This window comes from Podarcis filfolensis (genome assembly GCF_964270895.1).
Source record: "Podarcis filfolensis genome assembly, chromosome: 6".
NCBI classification, from domain to species: Eukaryota; Metazoa; Chordata; class Lepidosauria; order Squamata; family Lacertidae; genus Podarcis; species Podarcis filfolensis.
In genome coordinates this window covers 39,681,655-39,695,706 of record NC_139609.1, presented here as the reverse complement: position 1 = coordinate 39,695,706, position 14,052 = coordinate 39,681,655, and the positions used below count along the sequence as shown (strand labels likewise).

Below are 14,052 nucleotides of genomic sequence, written 5' to 3'. Positions count from 1 at the left end.
GATGGTGAATTTGGGGTGACCGAATGCAAAGATCCTGAGGATCCCTGTGGATCCATGCTTTGTAACCACATTTTTGCACCATTGCAGCCCCAGGCAACAGTGGGTGCGTGATTTTTTTGGTGCAGGCTGTAGCCATGGACATGCTATGTGATCTGATGGTGAATTTGGGGTGACCCAATGCAAAGATCCTGAGAATTCCTGTGGATCCATGCTTTGTAACCACGTTTTTGCACCATTGCAGCCCCAGGCAACAGTGGGTGCGTGATTTTTCTGGTGCAGGCTGTAGCCATGGACATGCTATGTGATCTGATGGTGAATTTGGGGTGACCGAATGCAAAGATCCTGAGGATCCCTGTGGATCCATGCTTTGTAACCACGTTTTTGCACCATTGCAGCCCCAGGCAACAGTGGGTGCGTGATTTTTCTGGTGCAGGCTGTAGCCATGGACATGCTATGTGATCTGATGGTGAATTTGGGGTGACCGAATGCAAAGATCCTGAGGATCCCTGTGGATCCATGCTTTGTAACCACATTTTTGCACCATTGCAGCCCCAGGCAACAGTGGGTGCGTGGTTTTTTTGGTGCAGGCTGTAGCCATGGACATGCTATGTGATCTGATGGTGAATTTGGGGTGACCCAATGCAAAGATCCTGAGGATCCATGCTTTGTAACCACATTTTAAATGGAGAGCGAAGGAAAAACAAAGAAGGGACATGAGGTGGTGTGCAGAGAAGCAGCTGGCTAAGAATGCAGGAGAGGGATTTAACGGGAGGGAGAAAAGAAAGGCAAACGTTTCCCCCCACCCCAGCCATTTCTTTCTCTCTCTCTCTCTCTCTCTCTCTCTCTCTCTCTCTCTCTCTCTCCCTCCCTCCCTCCCTCCCTCCCACCCTCTCTCTCTCTCCCTCTCCCCCAGCAGCACCGGAGCACAGAGAGGAAATAGAAGGAACACAGTCTGCTTTCCTCTCTGCTTGCCTGGAGGGGAGGGGCTTTCCCTGCTCTTTGTTCCGTTTCAGCAAACACAGCAAGGAAACAGAGGCGGGTGGGCAGTAAGACCCTGAGGCAGAATGCAGGAAAGCCGCAGCTTCCTCTTTTCAGATTTCCCTTCTCCGTGAAGCGCGATTTGATTTTTGCCTGATTTTTCGGCTCCAGGGACCACACATTCGCTCAATAACACGCACACACATTTCCCCTTCCTTTTTAGGAGAAAAAATCTGCGTGTTATAGAGGGAAAAATACGGTATAAGGTTGTCATGGGTGGTTGTCTTATGCCCCACTCCCTGTGGTAGCCATTTTGTGTTACGTCCCCTGCATAGCAGCCATTTTGTGGCTGGCATCCCCAGATCTGCATCAGAGTTCAAAATGGGACCACTAGTCCAAAAAGGTTGGTGACCTTGGTCTAATGTCTTGCTATTCTAACTAATCATAATAAGACACAACTGTTTGCTTTTTTAAAATAAAAAAATGTTGCACTTGTCCAGCTGCTCCAAAAGCCTTATCTTGAAAGCAGTTCAACAAATACCAGAGAACTTAACTTTATCTTTTGTTTGAGAGATCATGTGACTTGGATGTCAACATCACAGTCATCCTTTACAGTACATATATTTTTGGAAGTCCCAGTCAACTCAAAAGCTTTTCATCAGGCTACAAAAGTCTTGCTGCCGTTATCGCTAAATATTTAACATTTAAGTTATTTTGTCAGAATCAGGATTTATTTAACTATTGTAAGGCTTTAGAACTTATGTTTGGCATTCACTTGTTTTCTGCTTCTGAGCTATTAAGGCACATCCAGAAATCTATATTTTTATTACGTGTTTCAGGGTTAAACAAGGCAACATGAAGCACAGACTGTAGATTAACCCTGCAAATAGAAGCAGAAAATGTTAAGAGCAGCACAGTAACCTCTTTTGTTTTTCTTCCATGTTTGCTCTTCAGAAACATAATTACCTGCCAATAAAACTGTGTATCAATGCATGAAGGGAGGAGAACACCTTTTGCTCATGTTTATCTTTTGAGAATGTTTGCTATTCCCAAATGTGATGCTTTAGAAAGTGATGCTTCAGTGTCTGACAAAATACTTCTTTTGCACGATTTGTCAGTTGACGTTCACGTAAAGTATACCATTGACTAGATATTAAATGGCTCTAATAGCTCTAAGCAAAACAAAGCAAATCACTCAATATCCTTTCTGCAATGTAATAACAACAGAATTGCAATTGCCTTGTGTAAAGTATCTGGTAATGAAAACAGATAATGGAATTCTTTGCAAAAACAGGTACTAATTGGCTTTCCATTGCTTAAGCAGAATTCTTTTTTAAAAAATAAAAAAAATATACCGCCAAAAGAGGAAAAGGAAGCAAAAATGAGAATGATGGGATTTGAAAGTTGTCTGCAATGCATTTGTTTAGGCAGTAAATATTTGTACAGAATGATTGCCTGTTAATGTGATCCATGTTAAAATCTAAAACCAGCAAGCTACCCTAGGGTTAGACAAAGCCAGCAGGAAAATCCAGACAATCTTTGTATGTTGATTGCATAACTGACACAATGCATTGGGGGCGGGGGGGGGGGGTCAGAACCTCAGTTAGCTATGTATTTTTATTGACTGGGGGGGCAGCTGCCCCTTCCTGGCTATGTTCATGACATCATGACAACCCCAGGATTTGCTTGCACTCTGACCTGTAATTTAGAGGACAGAGTTGTCCTGCAAGAGGTATCTAAGCACTGGTAAGAGGAGGAGCTTGTTGCAGTCCAGACCTCCCATTACTCTAAATTAGTAGCATTTAGCTCCAGCTGGAAGAAACATTACTTTTAAAAGGGAAGCAGCTTGTCAGCATGCATAATGCAATCTTCATACTAGGCCTGCATATATCAAGGTTTAAAGAGCATGCTAAGTTTATAGTTCCCTCCCTCATCCTGCTAATCCACTCTTGCTCTGTGTAACATCTAGCCTCATAAAGAGTTTTTCAACTCAAAAGTCCACTCACTATTTTGCATCATTTTTGTTGGTCCTACTAAAGTTATTGTCCAGGGTGCAGGTTTTGGAGGGTTTTTTACTTATGGACCAATGTAGCTTTGTTTTTGTAATTAGTATAGTCCTTCACACAAGTGCTTAATCAATTTTTTCTTTGGGGGGGGGGGAGAAAGAAATCTTATTTGTGTGCAGATTTCTACACATTGCATACTACTGTGATATACTGTGGTACCTTGGGTTAAGTACTTAATTCGTTCCGGAGGTCCGTTCTTAACCTGAAACTGTTCTTAACCTGAAGCACCACTTTAGCTAATGGGGCCTCCTGCTGCTGCTGCACCGCCGGAGCACGATTTCTGTTCTCATCCTGAAGCAAAGTTCTTAACCCGAGGTAGTATTTCTGGGTTAGCGGAGTCTGTAAGCTGTAGTGAATGTAACCTGAAGCGTATGTAACCCAAGGTACCGCTGTACACAAGTTGATATGTGCTGGCTGAGTGAGTGAGGAAATGGCCAGAAAGTGGTTTCAGTTTTCCTTTTGATTGCTCGAGTCCTATCTCAGTGAGCAGGGTGTCTACCTGCAGCTTTCCCTTGGTTTACACTTCCTCATTCCGTATGCATTGCCTTTCTTGCCACTGCAGATTAGAATGCCAGTACCTGCATTCCACGCCACTACTTTCCTATGCCATTGTGTGAATATCATTCTCTGTCCTCTGCTTTCTGCCTCTCAGACTATGAAATAGAGCAGGATGGCTAAAAGAAACTTGAGGATTGGATAGGAGCAGGGAGTACAGGGAGGAGCGGGCAGGGGACTATCTTTTTTTCTCATTTATTTATGCCAAACAACTTTTTTTTTCTGATACTGGGCAAATAGAAAAATTAAGCTAGCCGTGCCCTGCTTCTTTCAGGTGTGTAAATGTAATAGTAGCATCCATCTATTTTTTCTGTAATTTTTCCGAGGCTTATCTTAGATGGAACATTAGGCTTGTGTTGAATCATTTGTACATATTTTGCCTGTTCAATAGAGTATTGAATTCAGACTCCACACCAGAGTTCGTAAGCAAACTAGTTTATTAACATCATTATATACAACTCCATAGCTGAGCTCTTAATACAGGCTTTCAGTGGTGTTTGTTGAATTCAGGCACATAGAATTAAATGTGCGTTGCTCACTGACGTACAACCAAATAACCCCCCCCCCCACAAACACATACTATTATTAAACTAAATGTCACAGAAGGTCCCCTAATATAACTTTGAATGTAACACATTTTAATCAAGGCAGTTAGATCAATTGTGTCATGCTGTGTGGTGAGTTATTAGCTAGAGAAATAGCAAGTGATACACATAAATGCATTTTGAATCCATCTTCAAGTTACAATTTTTTTTAAAAAAGGAAGAAAAATCCTACTCCTGCAGTCTTGGCTTTCCCTCCAAGATGTTTCAATGGAAGCAGTAATTCCATTGAGGTAAGATGCAGCTGAGGACTTTCCAAAGTTCAGGAGAAAATACATGTTATTTTTAGCACTATGTTCACAGCAGCCCTGATCCAGCAATGTAGCCCATTATCTCTTAACTGTATGAACCTTCCAATTCCTTAAGATCTATTTTGAGAACCATTTCCAAGTGCTTTCCCAAAAGAGTCAGATGATGATCAAAGATGCTGGTATCTTGATAGTGGCACCCCAGTTGTGGAAAGCTCCAACCCCCTGCCCCCGGTGTATTTGATTTTTTTTAACTTTTAGGTGCTGTGTAAAAATGCTAAGTTTCCCAAGCTTTTTATTAGAGAATTCCATTGCTGTTAATATACCCACAGTTTACTATTCCTGCTTTTATGCTTCTTTTCTTTTCATTTTATTTTTAATTGCTGCTGCTGTTAATTATTGTGTTGTTGGCAGCCTTGTCAACATTTTGTAAGTTGAAAGGTGGGATATTATTTAAATAAAACAACATCCGATCAGCACTTCCTATTTCAGGGGAAGAGTCACTAGCCTTGTCATGCTGCTGTTTTCAGCCTTGTTGTTTGGGGAGATGTGGCCAGATAGATCCTTCTGCATGGAAGTTGTATGCCAGGAATTTTAAACATTTCAAAAATAAAAACAAAACCCCCAAAGTTTTCCAAAACAGCAGAACAGATTTGGGGAGAAGAGGTTGAAAAAAGCAAGAACGAGCAGTTGAATAGGAAACAAACAAGAGGCATCAAACAGATAGATGTGGTATGTTTGCCATGATGCTTCAGAGTTAAGTTAGCACATCAATAAATCACATGGGCACCAATGACATTTACATGCTCTCACACACACAAACAAACAGCCAAATCACAGAGGTGTGTAGGGAAGTGGTAAGACATTGCCAGCAATGCCAAAATGCCAGTGCATTTTCATGATCTAGTCACTAGACTCTAGTGACAACTGTATTCTACATACGGATTACGAGAGCAATAGATATACTAGGTAGAGGAATACAGTGGTACCTCAGGATGCAAACGGGATCTGTTCCGGAGCCCCGTTCGCATCCCGAATGGAACTCAAGACACGACTGCACGTACGTGGGTCGCGTTTCGGTGCTTCTGCGCATGTGCGTGATGTCATTTTGACGGTCTGCGCATGCGTGCGCGGCAAAACCCGGAAGTAACGCACTCCGTTACTTCCGGGTCACCGCAGAGGGCAACCCGAATTTGACTAACCCGAAGCGTATTCATCCTGAGGTATGACTGTACCTGAATCCCCCACTCCAAATGACAAACTCGTGTCATTTGAGTTCTGAAGAAGCACAATAAAGCCATTGGGTTTTAGGGAAACGTCTTGTTTCCGCTGAACAAATGAGCAACAACTGCACAGCCTATGGCAGGGCCCTTTATAAGCAATTGACAACCTGAGCACTTTTGCACGTATAGAAGGGTAGGGGACAAGAAGAAATAAGTGGAAGGCATTCAACTGATCCTTGTGTCTCGGTCCACATTCAGCCTGAGAGATCTTCCACACACTTTGTAGTACAGATGAGTGCAGACATTTGGTTTCTTCTTTCCCATTTCTTTCCAGGGGCCCATCATCTGGTATCGTTCACTGTGACAGTGTACTATTTATCTTAATTTCCTTCCATTCAGTAGACTAAACAGTGAGGAGCAAGAAATGCCTTTCTCATTAGGGGGTAAGCTGTCCAGGGGTTTCACACCTGCATCTGTCCATTTGGTCATTAAAATAAGCTTACTCTTTCTAAGTTTTGTATCCTATATGATTGACCTAATCATCCATTTAAGAAAAATGTAGCAAACTTTCAAAATTAATAGCCAGCTTAGGAGCTGTTCTGAGCTGATACAGCTAAGTACAGGTTGCAAACCTAAATAGAGGTGAAATCTACACACATAAAAAAGCTGTTCTGAAAATGCTTTTTAAAATGTATTTTTTTAAAAAATACATTGAATTTTCCATAAGGCTCACCATCGCCATCTAGTGTCATATTGTATATTGCACTTAAGATGTTTTATTTGCAGCTGTGTAGCTGAGTCCTAAGTCCCGTTTCAAATCTTGCCGCTATCACTGGATGATCTTAGGCATGCCGCTATATGTTCAGTATTATTCTTCCCCCAACACACACTTACAAGTGGTATGGGGATAACTGCAATGGCCTACAGAATACAGCAATTGCAATAATTATATTTATAAAATCCTTTATCTCAACTTTTGGTTCTTAAAAGTAGCCTTGAGGGGACCGATTAAATAAACAAACCAAACAAACCACAACATATAATCTTAAAAGTCATTAAAACATAATCAACCAGCGTGTGTGTGAGAGAGAGAAGCATCTGAATATCTAAACTAAACCATTGCATAAAAGCATTTGTTTATGTATGCATTTATTTACATAGTTGGCTTGCAATTGCTGCAGGCCTGCCAAATCAGAAGAGCCACAGTGTATCCTGACACAAACGCACACCCTCACACCTTTTTCCAATGTAAACACACACACACACACACACACACGAAAATAGAAATACTAGCTGCTCCATACCATGTTATTTCATAGTAAGCAAGTTGTTTTTGTTTTTTAAGGACAAATTTTGCTTTCTCTAGGCACGAATGGATGCAAAATATATGGTGTGATAATTTCAGGTTGTAAATGCAGAATTAGTTTTCAACTATTGAAACATTGTCCTGTGGTTTGATAGCAATGTCCGTCCTTTAATTTGATAGTTACTCCTCTGTCAAGCTGTTCTTTGGTGTGCTGTTGCTATAGAAACATTTACAGTTCACAGTTAAGATTGTACAGTACTGCTAACCTAGTCTCCCAGTGGAACAGTTGTACCTCTGACAGCGATGCAGGCTTAATGTACAGTTCTATATTTATGATCTCATTTCTTTCCTTTGAATGGATTAATTGCTTTCACCTTGTGCTGTTATTGGATGCCACTTTCAAACAATAGTTCAGACTGGGCTTTTTTTTTTAAAGAAACTAGGACTTAAAATGTTGTGGAACAAAGCACTCCTGTGGTATAAAATACGAGGCATATTGGGGTCAGCATGGGCTGATGCAGTACATAAAGGGACAGTATGCAGAATTCATCCATAATATGCTACCTTTTTAGTACTGCGTGACTAAATTGCAAAACTAGAAGCTCAGGAAACGAATGGAACAAACCAATGAGTTGCACTGAAAATACTTTCCTAAGTATGTGTTTGTCTCTCTTCTTTAATAGAAAAAATCAGGCAAAGATATGCAGATCTGCCCGGGGAATTGCACATTATTGAACTTGAAAAGGACAAGAATGGACTTGGACTCAGCCTGGCTGGCAATAAGGACAGGTCTCGCATGAGCATCTTTGTCGTGGGCATCAGTACAGATGGCCCTGCAGGGAAAGATGGAAGATTACATACTGGAGATGAACTTTTAGAGGTAAGAGTAATCAAAGGAACCCACTGTTGAATGCAAACTAATAATGCAATAGAGCTACCATCCCCACTTCAAAGAAGTGATTCAGATCCTATGACTCACCCCAGTTTTTTAAAGATTTTTTAAGTCTCAAGAGACTGAATCCTATGAAACATTTTCACATATGTGGAGCCACTTAGAATAATTCTTCCAGAAAAGAATATTTTATTTGGAGCGGCTATTGTACATACAACTTGACGTCAACTGGTCCAGTGATTTGAAGGCTTAGTAAGCAAGCTAAAGTGTGGTATATTTAGATGGGGGCTACTGTTGGTCAAAAAGGAAGGGATTGCCATAAGATTTCATTGACTGTACATCCAGTGGCCAGAGAGAGGTGCCCCCATTCTATGCAACCCCCTAGTTACATAGGATTCCAAAGGAAAAGTCAAATTAATTGCAAGAGTTTAAAAGAGCTGTTGGCTGTGAGTGTGAGCTGACAAATTCATGGCTAAGAGCATAGGAATGTTCTTAATACCAAGTGAGATTATTTGTTCACCTACACCTGTATTGTCTACCCCAGGGGTGGTAAGCCTCCAACCTGTGGGCCAGATTAGACCCACCAGGCCAGGCAGTTCGGCTCATATGGCTGTTTTTGGCTAGCCACACCTACTTGACACTCATGTGACACCATATGACACCAAGTAAACCCTGTTTGGGGTGGTCACAGCTACCAGGGAAGAATTGTTTGATGTTTTATTGTGTTTTTATGTGTCTTGGGGGCCACCCAGAGTGGCTGGGGTGACCCAGCCAGATGGGCGGCGTATAAATAAATAATAATAATAATAATAATAATAATAATAATTATTATTATTATTATTATTATTATTATTAGGGAGGGTGCAAGTGTTTGTTGGCTGTGGGGCTTGCATTTAACACTGTTTAAATTCAGGGCCAAATGCAAGTCTTGCTTTTGGGTGGAGCCAATCCATGCCAAAGGCAGTGGGGACATGCAGTCAGCATGGAATTTAAACAGCACTGAATGCAATTTCCACTGCTAATAAACAATTAGGAGCTTATGACCTGAAGTGAAGTCCCGACTTCCTTTGTGATGAGACCTGCATTTGCTGCTGTTTGAATTCATTAAAGGTAAGTCCCCATGTTTTTGTCCAGTGGGGTTGAATCCACCTAATATCATACGACAGGTGCCCTCAGAGGATTTGATCCGCTGGACAAAGGTTCCCCAACCTTCTGACTCTGACTTTTACTAGCTCTCCTGGGCCTCCAGCAGGTTTTTCCCAACCTTGTTGCTTGAGCCTCTTAACAGGAAATGCCAAAGATTTCACTTAGCACCTACTGCATACAAAGCCTGCCTGCTTCCACTGAGCTAGGTCTCTCCCACCTTAGCCACAAACTCACTAGGTGGACTTAGACAAACCATTCTTCTCTTATCTTCAGTCCCCATCTGCCCAGAAGCCTAATGCTAACCTACCTTACTGGGCCATTGTAAGCATTACTGGGGTAATATATGTGAGGTAGTGTGAATACTTGCATGTACCCCTTGAATAGGAAGTAAATAGTAGTTATAGTTGAAGAAGAAGATGATACAAGAATGTTATATCTCACAGTAATAATTTGTATTTTTAATGCAGTATTTCCTACTTGGTGACTTCACAGCTTTGGCAAAATGAAAAAGGATGCCTGAGGAAATGCGAAAACAATCTAAACATTTGTCAGTGCCTAGGGATCCTCTAATTACATGCTTCTGACATAATGTGTAGATTTGTTTTGATGTAAAATATTGTTGCCTTTCTCTCTGCTGGAATGAAAAACTATTAAAAGTCTGTTTCACTCATGAAAATGTGACAGGCAAATTTGGCATCTGCTTCAATTCCTGTGATGTTTCATATTTCAATGAGGATGAGATTCTCTCACTATAAGGTTTAAACTCTGGACAGATATAACATTGTCTTCATACCCAGAACAGAGGAGATGACAGACCATTACTCACATGTAGTTTTAAAATTAACTAAATAGAGTCAAATCTTAAAATTACTTATCCCCCATGTCAGGGAACTGCCATCGGGAGAACAGGAGGTGAAGGGACTCCCAGAGGTTGAGAGAGACTTATCAGCTGAGGAAGGAACCAGCAGGGGGAGGGAAGGAGCTCCTAGGGAAAGTGAGTCGGGGGGATGGCTCAGAGACACTTCCAGCGAAAACAGTGGGGAGGTTTCAGGACCTCCTATAGGGACACCCACTCCTCGCCGGAAACTGTCACGCCGAGAGTCCAGAAGGCGGGTTTCCGTTAAGGAGCTTTTATGCTGGAAGAAATTCCGTAAACGCCCACTGTCGGATTCTACCAGCGACTGACGGAGCCATGCTTAGGAGCTCCGTTACAGACAGAGGTTTGCGTACATAGCCAAACTCTGAGGGACTAGGGATTTCACGCACAAGCAGCTCATCATCCCATCACACCCCAATATGAATTTTTTGCTAGTGGGGGGCAAAAAAAAATGATCAGTTAGGTAAGGAGAAGACAGTTTGTAGCAGGGATTAATATGAGGCTCAGTTTGGGACCTATTTTACTGTGCAGTTAAAGCTGAGGCATAAAAAATAATAATAGAGAAGTGGAGGCTTAAATATCTTCTCCTGACCATATTCCCCTGAAACTGAGGGTGAAGAGCTTCCATGTGAGAATCATTGTCTGTGGTAGGTACAAATTCCTCTCAGCTTATAAATGAATAAGTGTTTCATCTAGATCAGCAGTGAGCAACCTGTTGGACTCCATCTGCCCCAGGCAGCATGGTTAATTGTTAGGGATGATGGGAGTTGCAGGTTCTCTGTCCCTGATCTAGTCAAAGGGTTGCATACTGTAAAAAAGATTCATTTATTATTATTAATTAGTATTCTTGGCTTACTTGAGGAACCCAAACGCCAGGTCCATGTTGCTTAGATCTGTTTTCACACAATGAACCAGAAACTGGTGTCAGCACTGAATGAAGCCTACTAGACAAGAATAAGAATTTACACTGGCATCAGTTATCTCACACTACCTAAGGCTTTTCAAACCAATCAGTCAGTGATTGATGAACCCAAAGGTGCATCTATTCAGATACTCATCAGGATGCTCATCAGGAGGAGATTGTATAGTTTTGAATTCCATCTGAACAATTCAGGAGCTTTGCCCTGCAATGCAGAGGGAAACCTAGTTGTTTGTTCAGTTTTTAGAACCTGAACCATTTTAGAATGATATCTCCTCTACTGAAAGTGAGTAATAACAGAAAGATCTATCATATTGACCAAACGCCTCATTCAGATTGATTGCTAAACTTGGGGTGCTGCTGGCCCTACATTCTTGGAAATCCAGCATTTGTAATCCACTTTCAACACCAAACTTCCTGACATTTCAGCTGCTGTTGTGAATTTCTGTATCAGCTGGATTTTAATAGATAAGTTATCACCATGGTATAGGAACATGCTGAGTACAAATCATTTTGAGAAGGACTTATTTTGACAAAGAGGATGATTATGTTCTGTTTGTAAGGAGAGTAACTAGACAGGGTAATAAAAAAATGGAGAAATTATTTTGACCAACCTTCCATTTAAAAAAAAATAAAGCATACTGCTTTTAAATCCAGTTAATTATATTTGGCTTATCTGTTGAGCTTGAATAATATTAATTTTTGCTGGCAGAACTGCTTGTTGTCTTTCAGCTGGAATGGTCACACTAATGAAATGTGATCAACTTAAAACATAGGTGTGCTGCATACTCTTGGAAAATAAAGACAAAGAAAACAATCATGGGGGGAAGGGGAATCTGTGGCCCTTTAGATGTTGTCTGGACCCCCAATTCCCATGAGCCACAGCCAGCACAGCCAATTATCAGGGAAGGGAAGGGACCATAACTCAGTGGTAGAGCATCTCCTTTGCATTCAGAAGGCCCCAGGTTTAATTCATGGTGTAATCAGGTAAGGCTATCTGGTACCCCACCTGATACACTGGAGAGCCACTAGCAGGTAGGCAATATTGAGACAGGATGGAGCAATGGTCCAGTTCAGCTTAAGGCAGCTTCCTATGTTCCTCTCAGAAGTCAATAAGTTATCTTGATTTCTCAGCCTAAATGGAATGGGGGCTTTTTAAAAAAGGAAGAAGAAAAACATCATTTTCCTCTGGAGACAATTCTCCAGCCCAATCCCCTTCCACATCCTGACATGTAGCTGTAATTTCCTCTTCCTTAAATTTCACTCATTAGTTTTCATTACCTTCTGTACCTCATCCACCTTCTGCGAAATATTTATGATGTCACCCTCCCACCACTAAGAAATTGCTGCCTGTTAAGGCTTTCCTTGTGTTAAATGTTATTTTAGGCTTTGTTAATAATTTAGCCACTCTAGTTGCCTAGTTGGTAGTTCCATTTATTTATCTTACTCTCCCTTGAGCTTTGCTCTTCCTCCGTGACCTCCCTCCCGTTTATCTGTGTTTCTCGTAATGAGCCTAGAGCAGCAGATTTTGTCATTACAGTAAGTCATGGTTCTTTCCTATCCCTACATTGAAGCCTGTAGGGAAAGCTATGCAATTGGAGGTTTTTATTAGTTTATGGGAAGGGAAGAGAAGCCACAGGTTGGGTTTGTGTTTATGATTTATAAAGTTACAGTTAAAAATCAGTAGATTTGCTTATTATTACTATGCGTATATACCATCTATCCTCCAATGAGCTATAGTGATATACAGTTTTCTTCACAAAAGCCCAGTGAGGTAGGAAAGGGTGAGAGACCGTGACTGGCCCAAGAATAACTCAGTAAACTTCATGGCTGAGTGGTGATTTGAACCGAGGTCTTTCAGGTCCCAGTCCAGCAGTCTGTCCAATAACCCACACTGGTTGCATTCTACAAGCAAAGATCTATACTTATGGTTGTTACTGGAAATGTCCGCACCCTGAAATCCAACACTGAGGCACTCAACAGCTGTGTCAAGTTGCCAACTTATGACTGTCCAGTAGTGCCAGCTCAGAGTAACTGTTAGAGCTTGAATAGACTGAGCACTGGTATGATCTAGCAGGTAGGTGTTACCTTGCTGTTCATGGGATATTCATGGCATGGGTAGATGGTAGAGGGTTTCTAAGTTAATTTGGAAAATAGACTGTAGTACACAGCTGGGAGCTTAGCAATTTGTGACGACGCCTTCCAGCTGATAACAATTGGAGAAAAACAGTTAAGTTGCTTTAAATGCACAAGTTTTGTAAGGGAAAGCTCAATCTTGCTTCATGTGGAGGGCTGCCTTCTTCACATGGAGACAGACTTCTGTGACAGTAAGCAGATGGAGGTTGGCACTGCCTGTTTTTGCCCTTCATGCATTTTTGCACAATATCTTAGTAAAATGCAGTTGTGCTTTAAAAAGACTCCTGTAGAATACTGATCTGTGCTTCTGAAAGGGAAAAAGAGTAATGTAAAGTAAAAGTCTGATATGGTTTGACACTGTAATAGGTTCACAGGAAATGGGATTTCTACTGCCTCAATTCTACAGTGTGTGCAGTTTTTATCTCTCTTTCATTCTGTAGCTTTGTTTGAAGTGGTAGACAATGCAAACTATGTTAATGCAACTAAACTTAACTCCCAAGGTTGTTGTAGCATAATTATTCCAATTGATAACCACCCTTGCCCACATGGGTAGCTAACGCCAGACTAAAAATGCAGAATGAGAATATAAAATACATAATAAAATGAAAACAAACCAATAAGTCTCCTCCCATAAACACATTTAACATTTAGAATGTTTTCAGTCAAAGGCCTGGTTGAAGAGAAATTATTTCACCTGGCACCTAAAGATATATAATTAAGGCACCAGGTGAGCCTCCCTGGAGAGAGCATTCCACAAATGAGGAGCTACTGCAGAAAAGGCCCATGTTGCTACCCTTGGACCTCTCATGGGGGGGCATGATTGTAGGATCCAGGTCAGTTCATATGGGTAGGGCTGGTCCTTGAGGTATTTTGGTTCTGAACCATTTAAGGCTTTATAGGTCGAAACCAGCACTTCGTTGGGTTCAGAAACTAATTGTCAGCCAGTGCTTCTTTCTTCTTCTTTGGTGATCACTCGTAGCGGAGTAAGATTGTCTTCCATGAACACGGTCTTAAAAGTGTGTCCGTAGGTGATTGTGGAGGCCAATTCTGGATCCACACGTCCTTCCACAGTGGGGACATAGGTTTCTGGGTGGGAGTTGATCA

The 14,052-nt window shown here is 41.5% G+C and overlaps 1 protein-coding gene across 23 annotated transcripts in view; it reads left to right on the top strand.

The window, feature by feature from the left end:
- PATJ (PATJ crumbs cell polarity complex component) overlaps positions 1-14,052 on the top strand; it is a 157,515-nt gene that overhangs the window by 89,327 nt on the left and 54,136 nt on the right. For all 23 annotated transcript variants that reach the window (XM_083621228.1, XM_083621239.1, XM_083621247.1 and 20 more), the window contains one exon: positions 7,662-7,858. In XM_083621228.1, coding sequence (XP_083477354.1) covers positions 7,662-7,858 — 197 coding nt within the window. The remainder of the gene's footprint in view (positions 1-7,661; positions 7,859-14,052) is intronic.